The sequence below is a fragment of the Acinonyx jubatus genome, chromosome A2, assembly GCF_027475565.1.
Source record: "Acinonyx jubatus isolate Ajub_Pintada_27869175 chromosome A2, VMU_Ajub_asm_v1.0, whole genome shotgun sequence".
In the NCBI taxonomy this organism is placed as follows: domain Eukaryota; kingdom Metazoa; phylum Chordata; class Mammalia; order Carnivora; family Felidae; genus Acinonyx; species Acinonyx jubatus.
Window position 1 is genome coordinate 148,846,606 of NC_069383.1, and position 23,776 is coordinate 148,870,381.

Consider the following 23,776-nt stretch of genomic DNA (forward strand, 5'->3'; position numbering starts at 1 on the left):
TCATTTAGAATAAAATTTATAGATAACATTACATGAAGTATTTTATATAATGTGATTCACATTATGATTATATGAATGGTCTTAAAAAATAGTATCTACAGGAGGCTTTATTTATGGGATGTTTAACTCTTGGGAACTAAACCATTATTTTTTTTCCAGATTAAAGATTAGGGAAGAGTATTTTTAGGCATAAGCCATAAATAAAAATAATTCATGGCTTAGTGCCAGTGGGACCAGATGTACTTCTCTTCCTCTTAAAATAGTGTTTAGCATTTAGCATTTTTCTAAATGAAAGGGATTGATGTAACGTGTAATGGTGTCAAGCAAAAGTGGATGAGAGAGGCAATGAAGCCAAGAACGTTTTAGTGGAACATGTCAGCTACTTAACCTTAAAAGTTTTTTTTCTTCTCTTTTTGTCTTTCTGAATAAATAGTACTGGTGTAAGAGTTCACTATTTGGACTGATTTTTTTTTTTTTTTTTAATCAAAGTGGAACTTTATATACTAACGTCTTAAGTCATACCAGATATTAAATAGCTGGCTCAGTGTAGGGTATGTCCTATATAATGCTAAACTGAGATGTAAGAGGATTTAGAGAAAATTTAAGGATTTATAAGGCTAAAAATATGTTGTATAGGCAGGGGTACCTTCCTGGCTCAGTTAGTAGAACATGTGAGTCTTTATTTTGGGGTTGTGAATTTGAGCCCCACATTGGGCATGGAGCCTACTTAAAAAATAATATGTTGTATAGACAAACAGCATGAATTGAAACAGAAGAAAAAAGTGTTCTTACCTCCACCACAAGTAAAAATTCTTGTTTTTCTATAATCTCTTCAAGGCTCAGTGCATGTGCATACATAATATAGTGATAAAGACAGGTTAGAGCCAGTTTTGTAATCTGCTTTTTAAAAAATAGATTATAAGGGTCTATGTTTAAAAACAACAAAGCTCTAAGACTTGGAGGACTACTATAGGGTCAAATCAGAGTCTAAAGTAGTGGAAGATTTTTTTTTCGTTTAAAGATTTACTTATTTTTGAGAGAGAGAGCACAAGTGAGGAAGGGGCGGGGGTGGGGGGACAGAAGATCTAAGTGGGCTCTGTGGTGACAGCAGCAAGCTTGATGTGCGGCTTGAACTCACGAGCCATGAGATCATGACCTGAGCCAAAGTCGGATGCTCAACCAACTGAGCCACACAGGTGCCCCAAGTAGCAGAAGATTTTGAATATGTTCATGAGATGTTCAAAATTTTCAACTTAACCATTACTCTTAAAAAAATTAATGATTTCATTTGCAACTATAACCTGACTACACCCTGCCATTCCATTAACTTCGGAGTGGAGAGACTACCATTGAGAACATGGAACTAGAAAGAAATCTTAAGTGTTTTATATGTATTGGAAGTTAGTTCTTTAAGTTTGTAGCTTAGACCTCTGTCTGATGAAAGTGGAATATAAGTAACTATTTAAGTGAAATGATGTGGGATATTTACTTTGTGGAGCAATCAATGATTTACTTTAATTTTGCTTTTCTTTATATGGATCACCATGTTTGTATGCATCTCTAAAGAGAATCGTGTAGTCTTGGTGGTCTTTGAATTTTATAGGAATAGAATCATAAGTATTCCTCTGTGTTTTGAGCCTTGGAGGAAGTATTTGTAAACATGAAAAAACAAGTTGAGCCAAACATGAGGGAGATAGTCCAATTGAGCTGTTCAACCGTGTGCCTGTAGATAGTACAATTTACTGTAGATAAAAGGATAAGTCTGAAACTAGTCCATTCTCTTCTCACCCTTGTAATTCACCTGTAAGGGCAGTGAGCCACTGGTCTGGCGTGACTGGTCAGAGCTCAGTGGACTGCAGAGTATGGGCTTTTATAGCCAGGATCTGTATGCCAGGCTGAGGACATGCTGGGCCAGGTGTTGACCACAGCTCCAGAAAACTATAGGACCAGTGTTAATGGCAGGCCTATAGTCCCATCCATACCGTGTGGATACACAAGTAGAAACCTTAGTTTAGTGGCATTGTATTTCTGATTTGTCTGGGTGATGCTTTGTTTATTTTTTACCTGTTTTTTTCCCCCTTTGACTTTTTTTTTCCCTTTTCTCTCTTTTCCCATAATGTTTATCTCTCTAGCTTTACTGAGGTATATGTCTGATTGATGTATTATAAATGGCACATATTTAAAATAACGATGAGTTCAAGGTAATGAACATTTCCATCACCCCCAAAAGTTTCCTTGGAAGCCATCTTCCACCCAGTCCTCTGGCAACCAGTGACACTACAGATTCGTATACAGCTTCATCAAAAAACATGTTTTTAAAGATCTTTTTTTTTTTAATGTTTATTTTTGAGAGAGCACACACATGAGTGGGGGAAGGGCAGAGAGATAGGAAGACAGAGGATCCCAAGCAGGCTCCGTGCTGTCAGCGCAGAGCCTGATGCTCGGCTCAAACCGTGAGACTGTGACCTGATCTGAAATCAAGAGTCTGACGTTTAACCAACTGAGCCACTAAGGCACCCCAGATTCAGGAAATTTATATAGGTAGAATCACATAATACACTTCTTTTGCCTCGGTTCTTTTACTCATCATAATGGATTTTGAGATGGGCGTTATCTGTGTTCTACGTATTATTTTTCCCTTTTTTTTTTGAGAGAAGATCGCGTGAGTGGGGGAGGGGGAGAGAGAGAATCCCAAGTAGGCTCCATGCTGTCAGCGCAGAGCCCAGTGTGGGACTCAATCTCACAGCCTGCAGAATCATGACCGGAGTTGAAATCAGGAGTCAGATGCTTAACTGACTCAGCCACCCAGATGCTCCAAATCACAGTTCATTTATCCCTTTACCCTTTAATGGACACTTGGGTTGTTTCCAGCATTGTAAGTAAAGCTGCCATCATTGTTAATGTTCATATCTTTTTGTGGACATGTTTTCATTTCTCCTAGGTAAATAATCTAGGAGTAGAACGTTTGGGTCATAGAATTGATAGTGTTCAATTTCTGAAGTAACTGCCATACTGTTTTCTCAAGTGGTTGTATCATTTTACATACCACCTGGCAGTGCATGAGAGTTCCAGTTCCTTTGTATTCTTGTCAACAGTGGGTATGATTAATCTTCATAATTTAAAAAAAAATTTTTTTTTAGTGTTTATTCATTTTTGAGACACGGTGAGAGAGTGCGAGCAGGGGAGGGGCAGAGAGAGAGGGAGACACAGGAACTGAAGCAGGCTCTGGGTTCTTAGCTGTCAGCACAGAGCCCGATGCGGGGCTTGTACCCACGAACCGTGAGATTATGACCTGAGCTGCAGTCAGATGCTTAACTGACTGAGCCACCCAGGCGCCCCTTTCTCAATTTTTAAACAAATTTTAACTCCAGTGTAGTTAACATGCAGTGTTATATTAGTTTCAGGTGTACAATATACTGATTCAACGATTCTATACGTTACTCAGTGCTCATCATTATAAATGTACTCTTAATCCCCATCACCTGTTTCACCCATCCCCCGCCCTCACCTCTCTAGTAACCATCAGTTCTCTGTAGTTAAGAATTTGTTTCTTGGTTTGTCTCTCTTTCTCCCTCCCTCCCTTTTTTTCTTCTTTGTTTTGTTTCTTAAATACTACTTATGAGTGAAATCATGTATTTGTTTTTCTCTAACTTATTTTACTTAGCATAATAGTCTCTATCTCTATCCATGTCATTGCAAATGGCAACATTCTTTATCCGTTCATCTTTTGATGGACACTTGGGCTGCTTCCATAGTTCGGCTTTTGTAGGTAATGCTGCAGTAAACATAGGGGTGCATACATCTTTTCAGTGTTTTTGTCTTCTTTGGGTAAATACCCAATAGTGGAATTACTGGATCATAGGGTAGTTCTCTTTTTTTTTAAGTTTATTTATTTGAGAGAGCACGTGAGTGCAAGCCAGGGAGGGGCAGAGAGAAAGAGCGAGAATCCCAAGTAGGTTCCACGCTGTCAGTGCAGAGCCAGATGCTGGCTCAACTTTACAAACCTTGAGATTATGACTTGAGCGGAAATCAAGAGTCAGGACACTTAACTGACTGAGCTACCCAGGTGCCCCAGGGTAGTTCTACTTTTAACTTTTTAAAAAAATAAATTTATTTTTATTTAATTTTTAATTTTTTACAGAGAGTGAGGGGGAGAGGGGTAGAGAGGAAGGGAGAGAATCTTAAGCAGGCTCCATGCTCAGTATGGAGTTGGATCTCATGACCCTGAGATCATGACCTGAGCCAAAATCAAGTCAGATGCTTAACCAACTGCGCCACCCAGGCACCCCGTCGTTTTTACCTTTTTAAGGAAGCTCTATACTATTTAACATAGTGGCTGCACCAGTTTGCATTCCCACCAACAGTGTGCATCCTCACCAAAAATTGTTTCTTTCTCATTTTTTTTAAAAGGAGTTTTTCTTATGTGCCCCGTGTCAGAAATATTTATTGCAAATACCCTCTTGGTAGCTTTTTTTTTTTTCCTCAGGATATTTTTGGGTGAACAGAGGTTCTTAGTTGTAATATAGAGCAGATATCAGTAAACTTTTTCTGTAAAAGGCCAAATGGTAAATAGTTTTATCTGTAAAAGGTCAGATAGTAAATATGTAGTCTTTGCTGCAGCTTCTCATCTTTGCTCTTGTGTGAACATAGCCACAGACAATGAGCATGGACTTTTCTCCAGTAAAACTTTATTTGCATAAACAAAAGCAGGCTGGATTTGGCCTGTGGGCCACAGTTTGCCAATCCCTGACATAGAGTAATTTATGAGAAATTTTTTTTTTTGTGATTAATGCTTTTTATGCACCTCCCCCTTTTTTTATTAGAGAGAGAGAGAGTAGGGGAGAAGTGTGCAGAGAGAGAGAGAGAGAGAGAGAGAGAGAATCCCAAGCAGGCTCCATGCTTAGCATGGAGCCCAGGGCTTGATCTCCCAACCCTGCAATCATGACCTGAGTGAGCCAAAGTCAAGAGTGGGATACTCAACTGACTGAGCCACCTAAGTGCCCCTTTTTTAAATCTGTGCCTACTCCAAAGTCATAAATATATTTGTGTTTTCTTTTAGAAGCCTTATTGTCTTACCTTTCACCTTTACAACTGTAATCCATCTAGAATTGTTCTCTGCATTATGTGGGTAGGGGTCAGCATTCCTTTTTTTTTTCTTTTAAACCTGTTCATCTCCAGCTGTGGCTCATATATTTTTGGTGTGTGATGTTTTCACTATCATTTAGTTCTAAACTATTTTCTTCTTTTTTTTTTTTTTTTTTTTAATTTTTTAATGTGTAGGGGCACCTGGGTGGCTCAGTTGGTTAAGTGTGCGACTTTGGCTCAGGTCATGATCTCATGGTTCGTGGGTTCGAGCCCCACATCGGGCTCTGTGCTGACAGCTCAGAGTCCGGAGCCTGTTTCAGATTCTGTGTCTCCCTCGCTCTCTGCCCCTCCCCCACTCGTGCTCTGTCTCCCTCTGTCTCAAAAATAAACAAACATTAAAAAAAAATTTAAATTTTTTAATGTGTATTTTTGAGAGAGAGCGCGTGTGTTACGTGGCCGCAAGCAGGGGAGGGGCAGAGAGAGAGGGAGACAAAGAATCCGAAGCAGGCTTCGGGCTCTGAGCTGCCAGCACAGAGCCCGATGGGGGCTCCAACTCACAAACCATGAGATCATGACCTGAGCTTAAGTTGGACGCTTAACCGACTGACCCTCCCAGGCACCTCAATTCTAAAGTATTTTCTAATTTGTTTTGATTTCTCCTTCAATCCTTGCATTATTATTTCAAAAGATAATTGGAATGATTGGTTTTTTCTTATTAAAATTTCTAATTTGATTACATTAAGAACATGTAATATTTTTTGTAACTTACTAAGATTATTGATGAAAAATCTGTCAGTCCAGTTTTTTGTTTTTGTTTTTTTTTTTTAGGTACTCTCTTTCCCTATGGTTGCTTTTAAGATGTCTTTGTCTATACTGTTATGCAATTGTGTTATAGTGTTGAGGTGTAGGTTTTATTACATACTTTTAACATACCCCTCAAAATTGATATGCTTCTTGAAGCTAAGGGTTTAAGTCCTTAACAGTTTTAGGGAGCCTGGGTGTCTCCCTCTCTCTCTGCCCCTCCTTGTTCGTACTCTGTCTCTCTCAAAAATAAACATTAAAAAAAAAAAAAAGTCCTTCACAGTTTCTAAGAAATTTTAAATTTTACTCTTCTGTGTGTGGTTGTCTAGTCTATATAACCTGACAGGTGTGCTTTTACTTTCATTGAATGTTTATGTGCCAGAAGTTACATGTATTTATTTTTCAAATCTTTCTCTTTAGTGTTTTTAAAAAAAATTTTTTTTAAAGTTTATTTAGTTTTGAGAGAGACAGAGCACGAGTGGGGGAAGGGCAGAGAGAGAGGGACACAGAATATGAAGAAGGCTCCAGGGGGCGCCTGGGTGGCTCAGTTGGTTAAGTGTCAGGCTTCGGCTCAGGTCATGATCTCTTGGTTTGTGAGTTTGAACCCTGCGTCAGGCTCTGTGCTGATAGCTCAGAGCCTGGAGCCTGCTTCAGATTCTGTGTCTCTCCATCTCTTGGCCCCTCCCCTGCTCATGCTCTGTGTCTCTCTGTCTCTCAATAATAAATAAACGTTAAAAAAAAAAAAAAAAAAAAAGGTTCCAGGCTCCGAGCTGTCATCACAGAGCCCGATGTGGGGCTCGACCTCACGAACCGTGAGATCATGACTTGAGCCAAAGTTGGATGCTTAGCCAACTAAGCCACCCAGGCACCCCTCTTTAGTGTTTTTAATCATTCTATATATTCCAGTTATACAAATCCTATCATTTTGTTCTATTATCTGAAATATTAGGATTCTTCTTTTTTGTTGTTGATGTAAAGGAAAAAAAAGTTTTTGTGTATTTGAATTTTGGAATGTCAGCACTTCCTTCAGTGGAATTTTACCTGGGAATCCTGTTGGTCTGGGCTGAGAATTTGCTCTTTAAGGCACTTCAGAGGACCTGCTAAATTTAGGCCCAATTCTTATGTTAATTTGGTGTGGACTTCCTAACTGAGTGGTTAGTTAAGTTCCAAACTCAAATTGTCTTGAGATGGAAGCTTGTTATCCTCTTTGAATTTTGGCTGGCAGATATTTTTTTCCAATGTATGCTTTCCCTACTGATGCAACATTTTGATAGCCCTGCTTCTCCGCGTGTGTGGCGGATGATTGTTTTAGTTCTAATGTCCTCCCTTGCTTAGGTCTATTCCTGCACCATCATGTTGATGAATAGACCAGAACATGGCATTATGTATGTGTGTTCTCCCTACCCATGTATACATCCTCCTCCTCCTCTTTTTTCCAGTTGTTAGCACTACCTTGTCTTTAATAAATAAGCCAAAGAAATAAGGACACTGTGGCACAGATTTTAAGCATTTCTGAGTATCGCAGTTAAATTTATCTTTTCTCCCTTTCATCAGCTCAGCAGAATTTTTGGTGGACTATAATTAGGCAGGATGAGACCACTTACATACATCCAGAATAAGATTAGATTAAATTTCCCAGTTAGTTAACCAGAGATGGAACAGCTTATCAAAAGCAGTGTAGTCACATAGCTGGGAATAGAAGCAACCTATTAGAGCTGTCCTTGACCCCCAGTCTCTGATTGGGGTGTGTAGCTGCTGAGATAACTTACACAAAGTAGCATCTCGCTGGCTCTGGAAAGCTCAAGTTTGGGTATCCTCTTGTCCTTTTATTCTTTAAGTTTTTCAGCACTAATCAAGAGGAATTTACAATTAACAATTCATGCTTCTCTTGTGTTTGAATAACATCCAGTGTCAGTGAGGGCAAGGCCTCTTCATTCAGGGTGGCGGTGGTTGGGATGAGGGTTGAGTGAGGAAATACAGTTAGGGTCCAATAGGGGTGCCTGGGAATTCTCCTGTGTCTGCTTCCAGCTTTCCATCCCCTGACTCTGATCTGCTTTTTTACCCTGGTGATTTTGATACTGAGCTTATCATTAGAACCAGAATCCCAAATCCATTTCCATGCTAGCACTAGGAATCCTTGATGTGTGGTGAGTGTCCCTTTTTGGGGTTTTTTTGCCACACTTTTACAGGTGTTTTCCTTTTTGTGCTTGTTACTGGAACTAGTGCCATTGACAGGTTCCTGAGCTTCCCTCTTGCCCTTTATTCAGATGTTACTTCTGGAAAATTGGAAGTCTCAGTTTCTATTTCTTCAGTCATTACTTGTTCCTGTGGTGGTTGATAGAAGTTACTGTGTCTGTCGTAAGAATGTATCTGATAATAATGTTCTGGTCTGATCGATATGTAGCACGACTATGAACTTTTAAATGATCATAGTACACTTGACCTGTTGAGGAAAGTTTTATGGAGTACCTACATTAGCAGGCACTTTGCTGAATACTGATGTTAAATATTTGAATAAGACACTGCTCCTGTCCTCAAGGACTTCATATTACAGATAAATCTACAGTCATTTCAGTATTCTGCTGTGAGTGGTTTGCATATGTACTGTAGTGATATGCATGTGTGGTTGGAAAGAGCATTTTAGTCTAGTCTCTAGGGGTTCAGGGAAGGCTTAGGAGGAGAACTAATTTCATTCTACTCTTGAAGATACCTCCCAGCATATTATTCTCATTTAAGATGCCAAAACTACAAAATTGTAATAACTTGTGCATTTTCTCAGATAAATAACATGTTGTCAGTGATAAGAATTGCACCTGGATGTATTTAAGAATATGTAATGCAACATTTGGGATGTACTGGGAATTAATTGTGTTGGGCAAGATATTAGGAACTCCAACTCATGTATTTAAAAAGCAAAAGGATAACCAGAATGACTTGGAGGGCTTACTTGTTAGCTTAATTTGGAAGAGCTCATCTTAATGATTCTTCTTAATAGTTTTATTTATTAAAAAATTTTTTTTAATGTTTATTTTCGAGAAAGAGAGAGCACATGAATGAGGGAAGGGCAGAGAGAGAGGGAGGGAGACAGAGAATCTGAAGCAGGCTCCACACTGTCAGTGCAAAGCCCGATGTGGGGATTGAACCCTTGGACTGTGAGATTATGACTTGAGCTGATGTTGGACGCTCAATTGAATGAGACACCCAAGCACCCTGACAGTTTTTAAAGATGTTATTTAATTTTCACTACAGTGAAAATATTTTGTTTTTTAAAACATTTTTCAACTGCCATAGCATTTTTTTTGCCATAGTATTTTATTTTTTTAATTTATTATTATTTTTTTAACGTTTATTTATCTTTGAGAGAGAGAAAGAGACAGAGTGCAAGCAGGGAAGGGGCAGAGAGAGAATGGGAGACACAGAATCTGAAACAGACTCCAGGCTCTGAGCTGTCGACACAGACCTGATTCGGGGCTCAAACTCACAAACCATGAGATCATGACCTGAGCCGAGGTCAGACGCTTAACCTACTGAGCCACCCATGCTCCCCTTAATTATTTTTAAAAAATGTTTATTCATTTTGAGAGAGAGGGCATGAGCGAGTATGGGGTAGGAGAAGGGAGAGAGGGAGAGAGACATTCCCAAGCAGGCTCTGCAATGGCAGCTCAAAGCCCGATGAAGAGCTCAATCCCACGAACCATGAGATCATAATAACCTGAGCTGACACCAAGAATCAGATGCTCAACTGACTGAGCCAACCAGGCACCCCTAAAATATTTTAATTGCTTTTAAGTGTATAGTTCAGTGACGTTATTATTATATTCACATTGTAGTCCAACAGTTACTACCATCCATCTCCAGAACTTTGTCATTTTTCCAAATTGAAACTCTGGGGTGCCTGGGTGCCTCAGTTGGTTAAGTGTCTGACTATGGCTCAGGTCATGATCTCACGGTTTGTGGCTTTGAGCCCCACGTTGGGCTTTGCACTGACAGCTTGGAGCCTGCTTTGGATTCTTGGTCTCCCTCTGTCATTGCCCCTCCTCTGCTTGCACGTGCACTCTCTCTCTCTCTCAAAACTAAATCAGTAAAATTAAGGGAAAAAAAGAGAAAGAAACTGTGTACTCATTAAATAGAAACTCCCAGGGGCACCTGGGCAGCTCAGTCGGTTAAGTGTCTGACTTCGGCTCAGGTCATGATCTCGCGGTTTGTGAGTTCGAGCCCCGCATCTGGCTCTGTGCTGACAGCTCAGAGCCTGAACCTGCTTCGGGTTCTGTGTCTCCGTCTGCCCCTCCCCTGCTCATGCTCTGTCTTTCTCTGTCTCTCAATAATAAATAAACGTTAAAAAAAATTTAAAAAAGTTGTAACTCCTCATTCCTCCCTCTCCCCAACCCCTAGCAAACGCCATTCTGTTTTTTGTCTTCTTAATATTTGACATCATGCTGTTCTTTTTATTGTATTATTTTGTAAGAATCATTTTCAAGGAAAAAATGCAGGGTGTATTTTTTTTATATTTTAATGTATCTTTTAAAAAAATGTTTACTTATTTTGAGAGAGAGCAAACAGGGGAAGAGCAGAGAGAGGGAGTGAGAGAATCCCAAGCAATCTCCATGCTGTCAGCTCATAGCGCAATGCGAGGCTCACACACACAAACTGAAATCATGACCTGAGCCGAAATCAAGAGTTAGATTTTTTAAAATTAAAAAAAATTTTTTTTAATGTTTTATTTATTCTTGTGAGAGAGACAGAGCACGAGTGGGGGAGGGGCAGAGCGAGAGAGGGACACAGAATCCAAAGCAGGCTCTAGGCTCTGAGCTGTCAGCACAGAGCCCGACATGGGGCTCAAACTCACAAGCCATGAGATCATGACCTGAGCCGAAGTTGGACACTTAACTGACTAAGCCACCCAGGCACCCCTAGAGTTAGATTCTTAACAGGAGCCACCTAGATGCCTTTGCATGGTGTATTTCTAATATTTTCATCTTACTAGCCTATTTGATGATCAGTTTATATGAAACTTTTACTTCCATAATATGGAAGTCATTCAGCATTTAAACTATTTGAGCTTTACTTTTATAATCCATAAAGTGCACCTCGCTGAAATTGTACAGATTTCAGCTATGGGTTTACATATAATTTATAGTTATACCATGTTTCAGTGGTCGTTAAAATATTATAGCAAGAGTTCAGTTATAATTTTTGTATAATTTAAAGTCAGGAATTGGGGAAAAAAGTCTAACATATACTAATATTTTCTTATTCTATAGTAAAATTGTTGTTGGAAATTGTTACTAGAATTTTATAATTTTAAAAATCAGGTTTTAATTAATTAATGAAATTTATTTTGAGAGCGAAAGAGTGAACAGTGGAGAGGCAGAGAGAGAGGATCCTAAGCAAGCTGCATACTGTCAGCATAGAACTGATGTGGGGCTCAATCTCACGAACCATGAGATCATCACCTGAGCTGAAATTATTCAGGAGTTGGACGCTTAACCAACTGAGCCACCCAGGCACCCCAAAAAATCAGATTTTACATTTACTAACGGAATTTGTAGTATATCACTATTCTGTCCATTACTGTTTCCTGCTGAAACATTTTGTCTGTTGTAAATCTTGTTTTTCAGTGACTTTGCTTAAAGAATAAAATGTTAGTTGAATTAAAAAAATTTTTAATCCACTTTTGGAAAAATTTCTTTATAAAACCTTATTTGGTTCCAGGAATTATTTAAGGAGGTTATTAAGTTTGCAGTTGTTGATATCTTTTGCATTTATAAAACTTTGAATTCAGACATACTCAGAGTAATCTTGTCAGAACTTTTATTTTTCTCATGTGTAACTTGTATCATTTTTAGGCAAAATGTTTCATGGATTTCAAAGCTGGAGGCACCTTGTGTCACATTCTTGGGGCTGCTTACAAGTATAAAAATGAACAGGGATGGTAAGTTTTTGTGTTACTTTGTATGTTTTGATGTGTTATTTAAGTTATTTAATGTTAAATCCTCTTCTTTGTGTGATGTTAGAGAATTCTATAAGCACATTATAATTTGCAAAGTGAAAGTTTTATCTGGCATTTGAATTTACTTTGTTCCTACATCCAGGAAAAATATCAGACAACTTTTGCACTTGTTAGGTAAGTTATTTCTCATGTATAGTTGTATCTATATAATAGATGAATGTGAACTGTTAGCAAATTTGAAGGTAGGCTCATTGTGAAATGTATGAACATGTATTGTGAACTTAAGTTGTGCCAAAAGATAGTTTTTTTTTTAATGTGTATGTATTTTTGAGAGACAGCGTGAGTAGGGGAGCGTGAGTAGGGGAGGGGAAGAGAGTGAGGGAGATGCAGAATCTGAAGCATGCTTTACGCTCTGAGCTGTTAGCACAGAACCCGATGTGAGGCTCGGACCCATGAGCTGTGAGGTCGTGACCTGAGCCGAAATCGGATGCCCAACCGACTGAGCCACCCAGGCACCCCCGAAAGATAGCAATGTTAACTGCTATGGTGAACACTTTGCTGATGAACATTTCTTCAGAATGAGAGATGTGTAATGTGTGTCCTCAGGATAGGGATGAAAGGAAGCTGGCTCCGGAGCATGGTTACTAGGGCAGTGATGCAGCAAGGAGGGGAATTACTGTTGCTTCTCCCTACATTCTTCTTTTTCCCTTTTCTCACGCTGTCTCTCTGGTGCTTGCTTTCTTTTCTCTCTTGAACTCTGGGGTTTTTGCCATCTCTTTGTGGGAAGTTGAGCTGCTGAGACTAGTGAGTGTTTCAGGGTGATGGTTCTGAGTTCAGGGAGGGTAGGGAGTCCTTTCTCTGGCAGAGGGTAAGGGGATGCTGGAGTATGTAGACTCGAAGTCGTTTCGTGGTTTTAGTTGTGTTGTCTGTGCGCAGTTCAATCTTAGCATCTTTCCAGGAGAATACTCCTGTAAAGTTAAGCTAATCCGGTGTTTTACGGCTGGGAAATGTAAATAAGTGTCCACATCAATAAGTAGTACAAGTTTATAAGTAAATTATTTACAATAATTTGTATATCTGCCAAACTTTTTATGTATAGGTGGGTGTTTAATACTGGTTAATTGATGAAACGAGCATGAGGGTGTTGTCATCGGAAGTAGCTTTCTGTTTTGCAGCTCTGCTTCTGGCTGTGGTACTGTAACTCTCACAGGGTGTTCCCGAGCTAGGACTGACAGGCTGTCTGACTGCTGTCATACATGGTCCGTTCCCTACTGTTTGCTCTAGATTCCTAGATGGAACTCTCTTCTTAATTTCTTGATCAGCTTGTGTCCCAAATCCTGACCTGGACTCGAAGAGGACAGTCCCACAGTGAAATGACTTCTCCTAAGTCACATATTACAGAACTTGCTTTGTGTGTCAGTATAGTAGAATACTTTCATGTGGAAGGATTTGAGGTGGTTTAGAAGGATATGTAAAATAAAATGTCCTTAAATTAAAAGAAGGTCCAAAAAAGAAGGAAAGGATAAAATTAAGAGACTTTAAGAGGAGTGAGGAATAAGAATTTTCCCAAAACTTTTACTCAGATTGTACCAAAATCTTCCCCTTTGGGGCGTAATTAGACACTTAACTGCAATGCACACCTTTCCCCACCTCCTGTGACTTACACACTTGCAGTGAATGGATCTCTTACACTCTGACAGTACATATTTTAGTAACCACCCACCCATTTGGAGTCTAAATGGCCTGTCAACTTGACAGTGCCTGAAGTTTCCTCACACACAGCATTAGCCCTGTGAACCTAGTTTGTGTCCTCTTGAACCTCACAGTCTGGCTCCAGAGTTTGCTCATTTCCTTCTTTCAGCCAAACACTCTGTTTGGTTCTTTCTTGCTTCCTGCTGTCTTTTAGCTTTCAGTGATGTCCAGCTGGAGTATCATTTATGTGGTTGAGTAGAAACACCAGGTAATTATTAGTATCTCTGTGAATAGACCACACAGATTAAGATTCCAGAGTGTTTGAGTTTGATCTTTCTGGGTGTCTGTTTTTGTTTGTTTGTTTGTTTGTTTGTTTGTTGAGAGAGCAAATGCAAGCAGGGAGGGTTGGGGCTGGGGGGAGAATCTTAAGTAAGTTCCAAGGTAAGTGTGGAGCCTGATGCTGGGCTTGATGTCACAAACCGTGAGATCACTATCTGTGTCGAAATCAAGAGTTAGACGTTTAACTGACTGAGCCACCCAGGTGTCCCAAAAGAGATTATTGATTGAAAATGTTTTGTTTGTGTTTTGTTAGTTTTTTTTTTTACATGTTTATTTACTTTTTGAGAGAGAGAGAGAGAGACAGAAACAGAGCTTGAGCAGGGGAGGGGCAGAAATAGAGAGGGAGACACAGAATCTGAAGCAGGCTCCAGGCTCTGCACTATTAGCACAGAGCCTGATGTAGGGCTGGAACCCAGAACTGGGAGATCATGACCTGAGCTGAAGTTGGACGCTTAACCACCTGAGCCACCAGGTTCACCTGTTTTATTAGTTTTTTGGTTTTTTTTTAATCTATTTTGAGAGAGAGAAAGTGCATACAGGCGAGTTGGGGAGGGGCAGAGAGGGGGTAGGGGAGCATTGCAGAGCCTGACCTGGGGCTCAATCCCACAAACTGAGATCATGACCTGAGCCAAAATCAAGGGTCAGATGCTTAACCAGCTGAGCCACTCAGGCATCCTGTGTTTTATTAGTTTTGCTTGGCAGTAGTGAACTAGGCTTAGCATAAAGTTAAGGCTGTGTCTTAACTTTAGAAGTGGCCTTTTTTCCCCCTATGACATGATTTGCTGCTGACCTTCATTTCTTGCAGACAAGCTCAGACCTACTTTTCTTTCTACCTTAAGACTTGGTTGTTCGGCTTTTATCTCCCCCACACCCTAAAGTCTCCTTTTGATTTTTGTTTTTCAGATATTACCACAAAAAGTTAGTCTCTGCTAGTAGCTTTTAAACTTCAGGAATCCCTTGGAGTACTTTTATTTTTTTCCTTTTTTTAAAAAAATATTTATTTTTGGGAGAGTAAGTGTAAGCATGAGAGGAGGAGGGGCGGGGGGTGGTGGGGACAGAGGATCTGAAGTGGGCTCTGCTCTGACAGCAGTGAGCCTGACATGGTGCCTGTACCCATGAACTATGAGATCATGATATGAGCCAAAGTTGGACACTCAACTGACTCAGTCACCCAGTGCACCAGAGTACTTTTAATTAATTATTATCTTTTAAGGTTTATTTTCATCAGAGAGAGAGCATGTGTGTGAGAGAGGGAAAGAGAGACAGAGAAAGTGGGAGAGAGAGAATCCCAAGCAGGGGATTCTGATTGTCAGCACAGAGCCCCCTGCGGGGCTCAATCTCAGGAACCTTGAGATCATGACCTGTGCCGAAATTGAGAGTTGGATGCTTAACTCAGGCGCCCCCACTTGAAATATCTTTAAAAAATACAGATGACTGGGCTTCATGACATACATTATTAACTACTAAGTTTGGTGTGAAAACTGAGAATCTGCGTTTTCAAAAAGCACTCTCTGTGGTCCTCAGGCCTTATTTTGATAAATGTTGGTCAGTGAGATTGTCATTTTAGCACAAACATGGTTTAGATCTTTTGTGAAGAATTATCCATTTTTTAAAAATTTAAATCCAAGTTAACATATAGTGCAATAATGATTTCAGGAATAGAATTTAGTGATTCATCACTTACGTGTAACACCCAGTGCTCATCCTTAATGCTTGTCCTTAATGCCCATCACCCATTTCGCCCATCCCCTCACCCAGGCATCCTGTCTTGCCTTTTAGAAGTTTGCTTCAGAAGCCCTTCACACCCCTCTCACAGGAGTTAAACTCATTCTCCAGGATCCATTGTTGATTATTTTTATTCAGACTGGATTTTCTATATGTAGCTGAGAATGAGAAGAGAGCATCCCTGACTGTAGTCACAAGAGTCAGCAAAATGAGAGCAATACAGCTAATGAAGGCCCTTTAGACACAGTATGTAATGCTTCAGGTTGAAGGGCTGCTAGGAGACATTGCCCAGCAGATTGCCAGAGGAAAACAAAGCAGAAGACTCATTAATTATTAAATTCTCAGTGGACAGCTCATATTTACAGTCTAAGTGGCCAAATGTTTTATTTATTATTTATTTTTTTACATGACCAAAGGTTTTAAAAGCTAGAGAGAAACATGTTCATTTGTTGCCTTTTCTATAGGGCTGCATTAAGATTCAAAAAGTCTTTGTAGGGGGGTGCCTGGATGGCTGTCAGTAGACCACGCGACTTTTGGTGTCATGGTCATGGGTTCAAACCTCACATTGAGCGTGGAGCCTGTTTAATTAAAAAAACAAGCCCCAAAAGACTTTATAATTTTAGTTTTTTAATTTGTATTTCTCTTGTGGGTAAGTTTGAACATCTAGATTTCTATATTGTAAAAAGTAAAGCTTATTTAAATATTCTTGTTAATTTCAAAGTAAGATTAAATCTTTCAACTAAAGGTTATACCATATTTACCTGACTTCATTTCAGGTTTTTTTTTTTTAGTTAAAAAAATTTTTTTAAATATTTATTTGAGAGAGGGAGAGAGCGAGCAAGCGAGCATGAGCTAGGGAGAGGGGCACAGAGACAGAGAGAAGACCCTAAATAAGCTCCACACTTAGCATGGAGCCTGATGCGGGGCTTGATCTTCCAACCATGAGATCATGATCTGAGACGAAATCAAGAGTCGGATGCCTAACTGACTAAGCCACCCAGGTGCCCCAAATACCTCTTTTGCTTACATAGCATGCTGCTGAATCAGGAAAGCTTTCATCTTTCATGTTATTAAGTCATTGTCTGGCAAACCATTTTAGTTATTTATTGTAGAAAATATTATTTATTGTGGAAAATATAAACTATATGTAAAAGCAGAGAGAATAATACAGTGAATTGTCATTTACTTTCATCTCCTTTATATAATTTCATCTAGATATACTAGTAATCTCTGTGCCCAACGTGGGGCTTGAACTCATGACCCCAAGATCAAGAGTCACATGCTTTACTGACTAAGCCAGCCAGGTACCCTTATTAAAAAGCATAGGGGGGGCGCCTGGGTGGCTCAGTCGGTTAAGCGTCCGACTTCGGCTCAGGTCACGATCTCCCGGTCGTGAGTTCGAGCCCCGCGTCGGGCTCTGTGCTGACAGCTCAGAGCCTGGAGCCTGTTTCAGATTCTGTGTCTCCCTCTCTCTGACCCTCCCCCGTTCATGCTCTGTCTCTCTCTGTCTCAAAAATAAATAAATGTTAAAAAAAAAAAAATTAAAAAAAAGCATAGGATTGGTTTATTTTTTATTTTTTAATGTTTATTTATTTTTGAGAGAGAGACAGAGTGCAAGTGGGGGGAGTGGCAGAGAGAGAGGGAGACACAGGATCGGAAACAGTCTCCAGACTCCCAAGCTGTCAGCACAGAGTCCAATGTGGGGCTCAAACTCATGAACTAGGAGATAATGACCTGAGCCGAAGTTGGACGCTTAACCGACTGAGCCACCCAGGCACCCAAACGTAGGACTTTTTTGAAGAGCATAATAATGTACTGTTATCAACTAAGAAAATTATCATTAATTTTTCAGTGTTATAGGGGCACCTGGGTGGCTAAGTCAGTTAAACATCCGACTCTTGGTTTTGGCTCAGGTCATGATCTCGTGGTTTGTGAGTTCAAGCCCTGCATTCGGCTTCACGCTGACAGTATGGAGCCTGCTTGAAATTCTCTCTCTCCCTCTCTCTCTGCCCCTCCCCTGCTTGCTCTTTCTGTCTCTCTATCAAAATAAATAAGCTTAAAAAAAAAATTTCAGTGTTATTAAATACCCCCTTAGTGTTCAAGTTTCCCTGATTATCTCATGGATGGTATTCAAACAAGAGTCATATATGGCATGTGGTTGATATGACTAAGTCTCTTTAAGAAAATTAATAGTTTTCCATTTGCTCTTATCCTTCCAAGTTTTGTTTTGTTTTTTTTTTACAGAAACAAATTTTCTTATAGAATGTTCTGTGTTCTAGATTTTGCTGATATGTCCCTAGCTTATTATTTACCATAGTCTTTCTAAATTTCTAGAAATGTGGTAGTTAGAAGCTTAGTCTGATTTTCTTTTGTTTTGTTTTGTTTTTGGCAACAGTACTTCATAGACACTGTGGTGTTCCTTTCTCTGGAGACATAGAATATCTTGTTTCTGCTTTAATAGACAGAAGCTGATGTTCAGTGCCTAGAATCATGCTGTCATTACAATGTTATTAAGTGGTAGTGTTCATATTTTGAAAAAAAAAATAGAAAAGAGATAATGTAGGGGTGCCTGAATGGCTCAGTTGGTTAAGTGTCTGACTCAGGTCATGATCTCGTGGTTCACAAGTTCGAGCCCTGTGTGGGACTCTGTGTTGACAGCTCAGAGCCTGGAGCCTGGTTCAGATTCTTTGTCTCCACTTTTCTCTGCCCCCTCCCCCACTCATTCTCTCTGTCTCTCTGTCTCTAAGATAAAACACTTAAAAATTTTTTTTAAAGGTAGATATTATAATGTATAGATACAGCTCCTTATTTTAGTAATTTTTTGTAAGACTGTTATTCTCTCATTCCTTCTTCACTTACTAGCTGGAATACTGAGAAATTTAACTCACCAATAATCAGAAAGCTAGAATAAATTCTTGATTCTTTCTCTATTACCAGGTGCATTTAGCTTTTCATCTTCATTTGCAGGTAAATCCAGGCAACCCTATTTTAATTTGTTTAACGGCTACTTTCAAACTATTTCTCAGATTTCTAGGAGAGATAATTTCCTTTAGCCTCATTTATTTTTTAAATTTTTCTGTTTTTTAGCATTTATTTTTTGAGAGGCAGAGATCAAGCATGAGCAGGGGAGGGGGGGACAGAGAGAGAGGGTGTCAGAGATTCCAAAGCAGGCTCCAGTCTCTGAGCTGTCTGCACAGAGCCCGACGCAGGGCTTGAACTCACGAACCATGAGATCATGACCCGAGCCGAAGTCGGACACTTAACCGACTGAGCCACCCAGGTGCATCAGCCTCATTTATTTATTTAGTAAGGAAGCAGTTTATGAATAACGAAATGGGTAAAGTGTTAAGTAAGCCACTCTGAAGTGAGACATTTTTAGACATAGTTCTTTTGTTATCAGAAGCCTATTTGTGACCCCTTCTTTAGAAAGGGGAGACACTCACATGTCTCTCCTTTTGTTTTGCTGAAAGAACCCCTGTCTGCTCTAATAGGGTTGTCCTAGTTAGTCGTGTGTTTTTCTTTAGTTCTGCCAGTTAATGGAAATTGCTTGGAAGAGGTTAGGGAAGGAGAATACTAAACAACCCCAAAAATGGAGTTTAAGAAAAAGTTCTGTGTACCAAGGTTAAATCAAGATATAGTTACTTGGGACAAAGGTCCCTCTTACATATACATGCCATTTTTGAAGCTGCAACTACTTCTATTCTGAATTACCTGTTTCTGGGCTTTAGTGGACACTTTGCTTAATTTCCGAATTGGAATTCTTCAGGAAACATTTCAGTCTTGTCCTAGCACACTAATGAAAAAGTCATAATAAATATTAGACCTTAGTCATAATAAAAATTTCCTGAATGGTTTGCTTTATAAAGCCACACATTCTGTTAGCCACTAAGGATACATAGGACAATTTTCAAAAAACCTGGTCTTTGCTCTGAAGGCATCAAATGAGATGTCTTACAAACAAGATGATTCTGTTGTGGGCCCGTAACAGCAGTGTGCACAGGATATATTAGGAACATGACAGAAGACAGGAATAACTTCGTAGGGAAAATGGCTTGTGATAGGCCCTGGAGGTGATAGTATCAGGTCCATGGAGTAGGTAGTGACATCCAAGAAAGGCTGCAGAGTGGGGAAAAATGGTTGGAAGTGTGGGGAGCATTTCCAGGATAAAACAGGATGATCTGAGAGAGCATGAGCTCTAGACGCAGATTGCCTAATCCTAGCTAGCACATGGTAGTAATGATTTAAGAATGTTATAACCGTAGTTTAACATTGATTAATCACTTAGAGACTAAGCATAAATACTGTCTCAAGCCCTTAGCATGTATACCTAATTTAACCTTCACAAAAACCTTATGGGCCATTGTTACTCATGAAGAAATTGATCCTTGGATTAGTAAATCACTCCAGACTACATAAATAAAAATGGGGTCAGGATTAGAACCCAAAGCAATTGGACTCCACAGTGCACACGCTCTCAATCACTGAGCAAAATTAAAGTTAGTGTTGAATAAAAAATAGGGAAAAAGAAACATTCAGAATCATGTGGAAGTGACTGAGAATAGGCAGACAATAGCAGAATGTTATGCTTGGGTACTTACATAAAAAGACATGAAGAAAAGAGAAAAGGTAAATAGATGAATTTTACCACATTTAGGGCAATAGTAGGCTCAAAGAGAGCACAGACACTGTTGAATTTGAACAAATGACTTTGAAGCACATATAAAGTAGATAAACTTTCCTTACACTTAAAGAATGGTATAGTAGTTCACTGTCTTTAGATCTGTGGGTTCCTATTCTTTATGATGTAAAATATTTTAGATTTAAGGGTAATGGGATACTTCATGGAATTAGTACTTCATTTTGACTGGAGTGGATCTTAATGTCACAACATTTAATATTTTGTGATGTTGACCTTGCTTTCTTACACTACTGAGAAAATACCCTCATGGTTTTAGAGTGCTATTTTAATTTCTGAATCTTTGCAAATTCGTTTTTGTTGAGTGCTAAAACTAAGTTTTCACTTTTGTTTAAGGTAGAGAACAAATTAATGATTTTCTTCTCTTTTAGGCGTAGGTTTGATCTACAGAATCCATCTCGAATGGATCGTAACGTTGAAATGTTTATGAATATTGAAAAAACATTGGTGCAGGTAACTCAGGAAGTTAAATTATTAAAATTTTTTTCCTTTAATATACTTTCAGTTCTGTGATTGGCTTTATTGGATTGCCAAAAGATCAAAGGAAGAAAAAATTTCTGAAATCTATTGTTCCATTATTTTTATGGGTTTTGGGGGATTAGAGCTATATAAAATATGACTAAAACTTGTCATTTATAGAATATTGATCCTAAACTTCTGACAAAAGAATCTATGGTATTTTCTTTATTTCAACTAATCCATTATTTGAATCTCTTTCATATCTAACATAAACACTCTCAATCTACTGGTCACTCATTTATACAGCCCTTTTCTTTGGATATGTTTCATGGTTGTGCCATTAATATAGATCTTATTTCCCCAAGTAGATATAACATGGAAGAGAGAACACTTAATTTTCTTCTTTTCTTTCCTAATATTTTTATTGATTGGTAGTTTTTAATGTTAAACTGAACTGAATTAGCCTTCCTGGGGAAAAGCAGCTGGCAAGAATTCACTAGGTATTATCAGAAACTTAATGCCTGAAACTTGTCTCACAGATGAAATAACTGTTTTATGGTTAGTACGTTGATTTTTGGTGATGATTTGAGGAGTTAAAATATGCATGTTGTAATCACTGCTATTTGTAAGGTTAGAAATGGGAAAAAGAGCTATAATCTACAGCCTTTGTTTTTAAGTAACTTACACAGTGAGCCAAAATGGACATCTCCCCCTGAGCCCTACCCCCCGCCCCCCAGTTAAAGGTGTAGGTGGAAACTCTACATTAGATTTGGGCTGTTAACGTCAGTTCAGGTGAGATTGGCTATAGGAGTACCAATATGTCAGTGTGGTACCTTAATGAAAAATATGATGAATTTCTTTAGGTTGTGATTCCCAACATTTTTTGTCTGGGTGTACTTAGCTGCAGAGAAAGGATCTGGGGATAACATTAAGTGGCCTGCTGAACACTTAGCTTTTATATTGAGATGAGACTTCTGCAGTCTATATTAAAAAACATCTTCCTATTTTAAGCACTGTGGCTTTGAATGTCAATTTTTGCCATTAGGGAATTCATGAGTAATGTGATATCATTTCAAAACCAAGAGAATTCCAAAATCTCTTTTTTCTTCCTCAGAGCAATTGTCTGACCAGACCCAGCATCTACCTCATTCCAGACATTGATCTGAAGTTGGCTAACAAATTGAAAGATATCATCAAACGACATCAGGTAATAGACATGATCACTTCAGAAAAGTGTGTAGTAGTAAGCTTCTTATAAATCTCAATTATAACGTCTTTTAGTTTCTGTATATGTCTGCTTTAAATGAGTTATCTCTTTTTGGTTCTTACAGTACCAAGTTTTTTTCTCTTCCACTCACCTCTAATTCTTAGCCTAGACTAGCATTTTCCTATTTAACATTATTGAGGTACAGTTGACACATAACATTGTGGAAGTTTAAGGTGTACCATGTGGTGATTTGATGCACATGTATATCCAAGATTAGCATTTAAGAGTCATTGGTATGGAGTTATTATAGTCTTATTGTGAAATGTGCTTATGTAATTTAAAGAGACTGTGGTCTGAATCACAGAGTAGGAGTTGATGACACAGTTGTTGGTAGGATATCAAATATTGTTTACAGTAAACCTGTCTTCCCTCATTGCCTGCCTCTTTGATATGTGTTGTATTTGTATATGCGAACTGGAAAATTCTGTTTTCCTCATAAGCTTACTTTGTTTTGATTCACACATACCAGTGCTATCTTCGGACATCTTTCTCTCCCTCCTTGAGCCTCATGTTAGGTTGAGACCTAGGGTATTTACTGCATGTAGGTTTGTGACTACACATGGCTGAACTGTAAGCAAACCCTTATCATGGTAAACTAGCTGAGGACAACCAGATGCTGTTTCCAAAACAACATTTGAGTGACAAAGTGTTACTAATCCTTAGGGTTAGTTGAGAAGCCTCCTGAAATAATCTTTCTTCTTTCTGCTACAAGAAAGATTGCCAGTGGAATTATGTTTCAGTAATTAGTAAAATATCTTCTGAGTTCCTAAAGCAAGGATGTCTTTTTAAAAAATTTTTAAACTTTTTTAAGGCTCTTGGTTCATATTGTCTATTCTAGTTTTTCTAATATTTATTAATTTTTGAGAGAGAGAGAGACCATGAGTAGGGGAGGAGCAGAGAGAGAGGGAGACAGAGAATCCAAAGGAGGCTCCAGGCTCTGAGCTGTCAGCACAGAGCCCGATGGGAGGCTTGAACTCACAAGCTGTGAGATCATGACCTGACCTAAAGTCAGACGCTTAACTGACTGAGCCACCCAGGCGCCCCTGAAGTAAGGATTTCTAATATTGCTTACATTTGGAGATTTACTATGGTCCTTACATATACTGACCCTACTGTCTCAAGTCTGGTTGCTCTTCTCACTTAACATTAGGATTTGGAACAAGTCACTTAATCTTCATTTCTCTTCTGGACTATTCATTGGAGTGGCTGTCAAATGTAGTTTATTTAAAAGTTTTATTTATTATTGAGAGAAAGCAACATGCGAGTGAGCAGGGGAGTAGCAGAGAGAGAGAGAGGGGGTCAAGGGATTCAAAGTAGACTCTTCTGACAGCAGAGAGCCTGATGCAGGGTTTGAACTTACAGGCTGTGAAATCATGACCTGAGCTGAAGTCAGATGCTTAACCAGCTGAGCCATCCAGGTGCCCCAAGTGTAGTTTAATTACATGTGGAATGTTAGAAGGCAAAAATGGAACAAATTAGCCTGTTGGCTATTGCCTTCAAGCTGGAATTAGCTATATTCTTCTTGCTACCAGGTCATCCTGGAAGAAACTTAGTATTTTCCTACAGTTTACACTGAACATTCAGTTGCCGTTTTTCTTCAGAAATCTGGTTGGCTTCGTGATTGTTCACTAGGGATAACCTCTAGAGAGATGTAAAGATCTCCCTGGTTTCATAGAGTCTTACAGAAGAGACCTTAAGCTAATGATATCATTGAATACTGATGATTAATCTTTTGTTCTGACATTCAGAATGCATCAGTAAC

At 39.1% G+C, this 23,776-nt stretch overlaps 1 protein-coding gene across 4 annotated transcripts in view; it reads left to right on the top strand.

Annotated features, from left to right (window-relative positions):
• Nucleotides 1-23,776, top strand: part of SMARCC1 (SWI/SNF related, matrix associated, actin dependent regulator of chromatin subfamily c member 1) — a 171,892-nt gene that overhangs the window by 15,498 nt on the left and 132,618 nt on the right. For all 4 annotated transcript variants that reach the window (XM_027038580.2, XM_027038581.2, XM_027038582.2 and 1 more), the window contains exons 3-5: nt 11,733-11,818; nt 20,660-20,741; nt 21,862-21,954. In XM_027038580.2, coding sequence (XP_026894381.1) covers nt 11,733-11,818; nt 20,660-20,741; nt 21,862-21,954 — 261 coding nt within the window. The remainder of the gene's footprint in view (nt 1-11,732; nt 11,819-20,659; nt 20,742-21,861; nt 21,955-23,776) is intronic.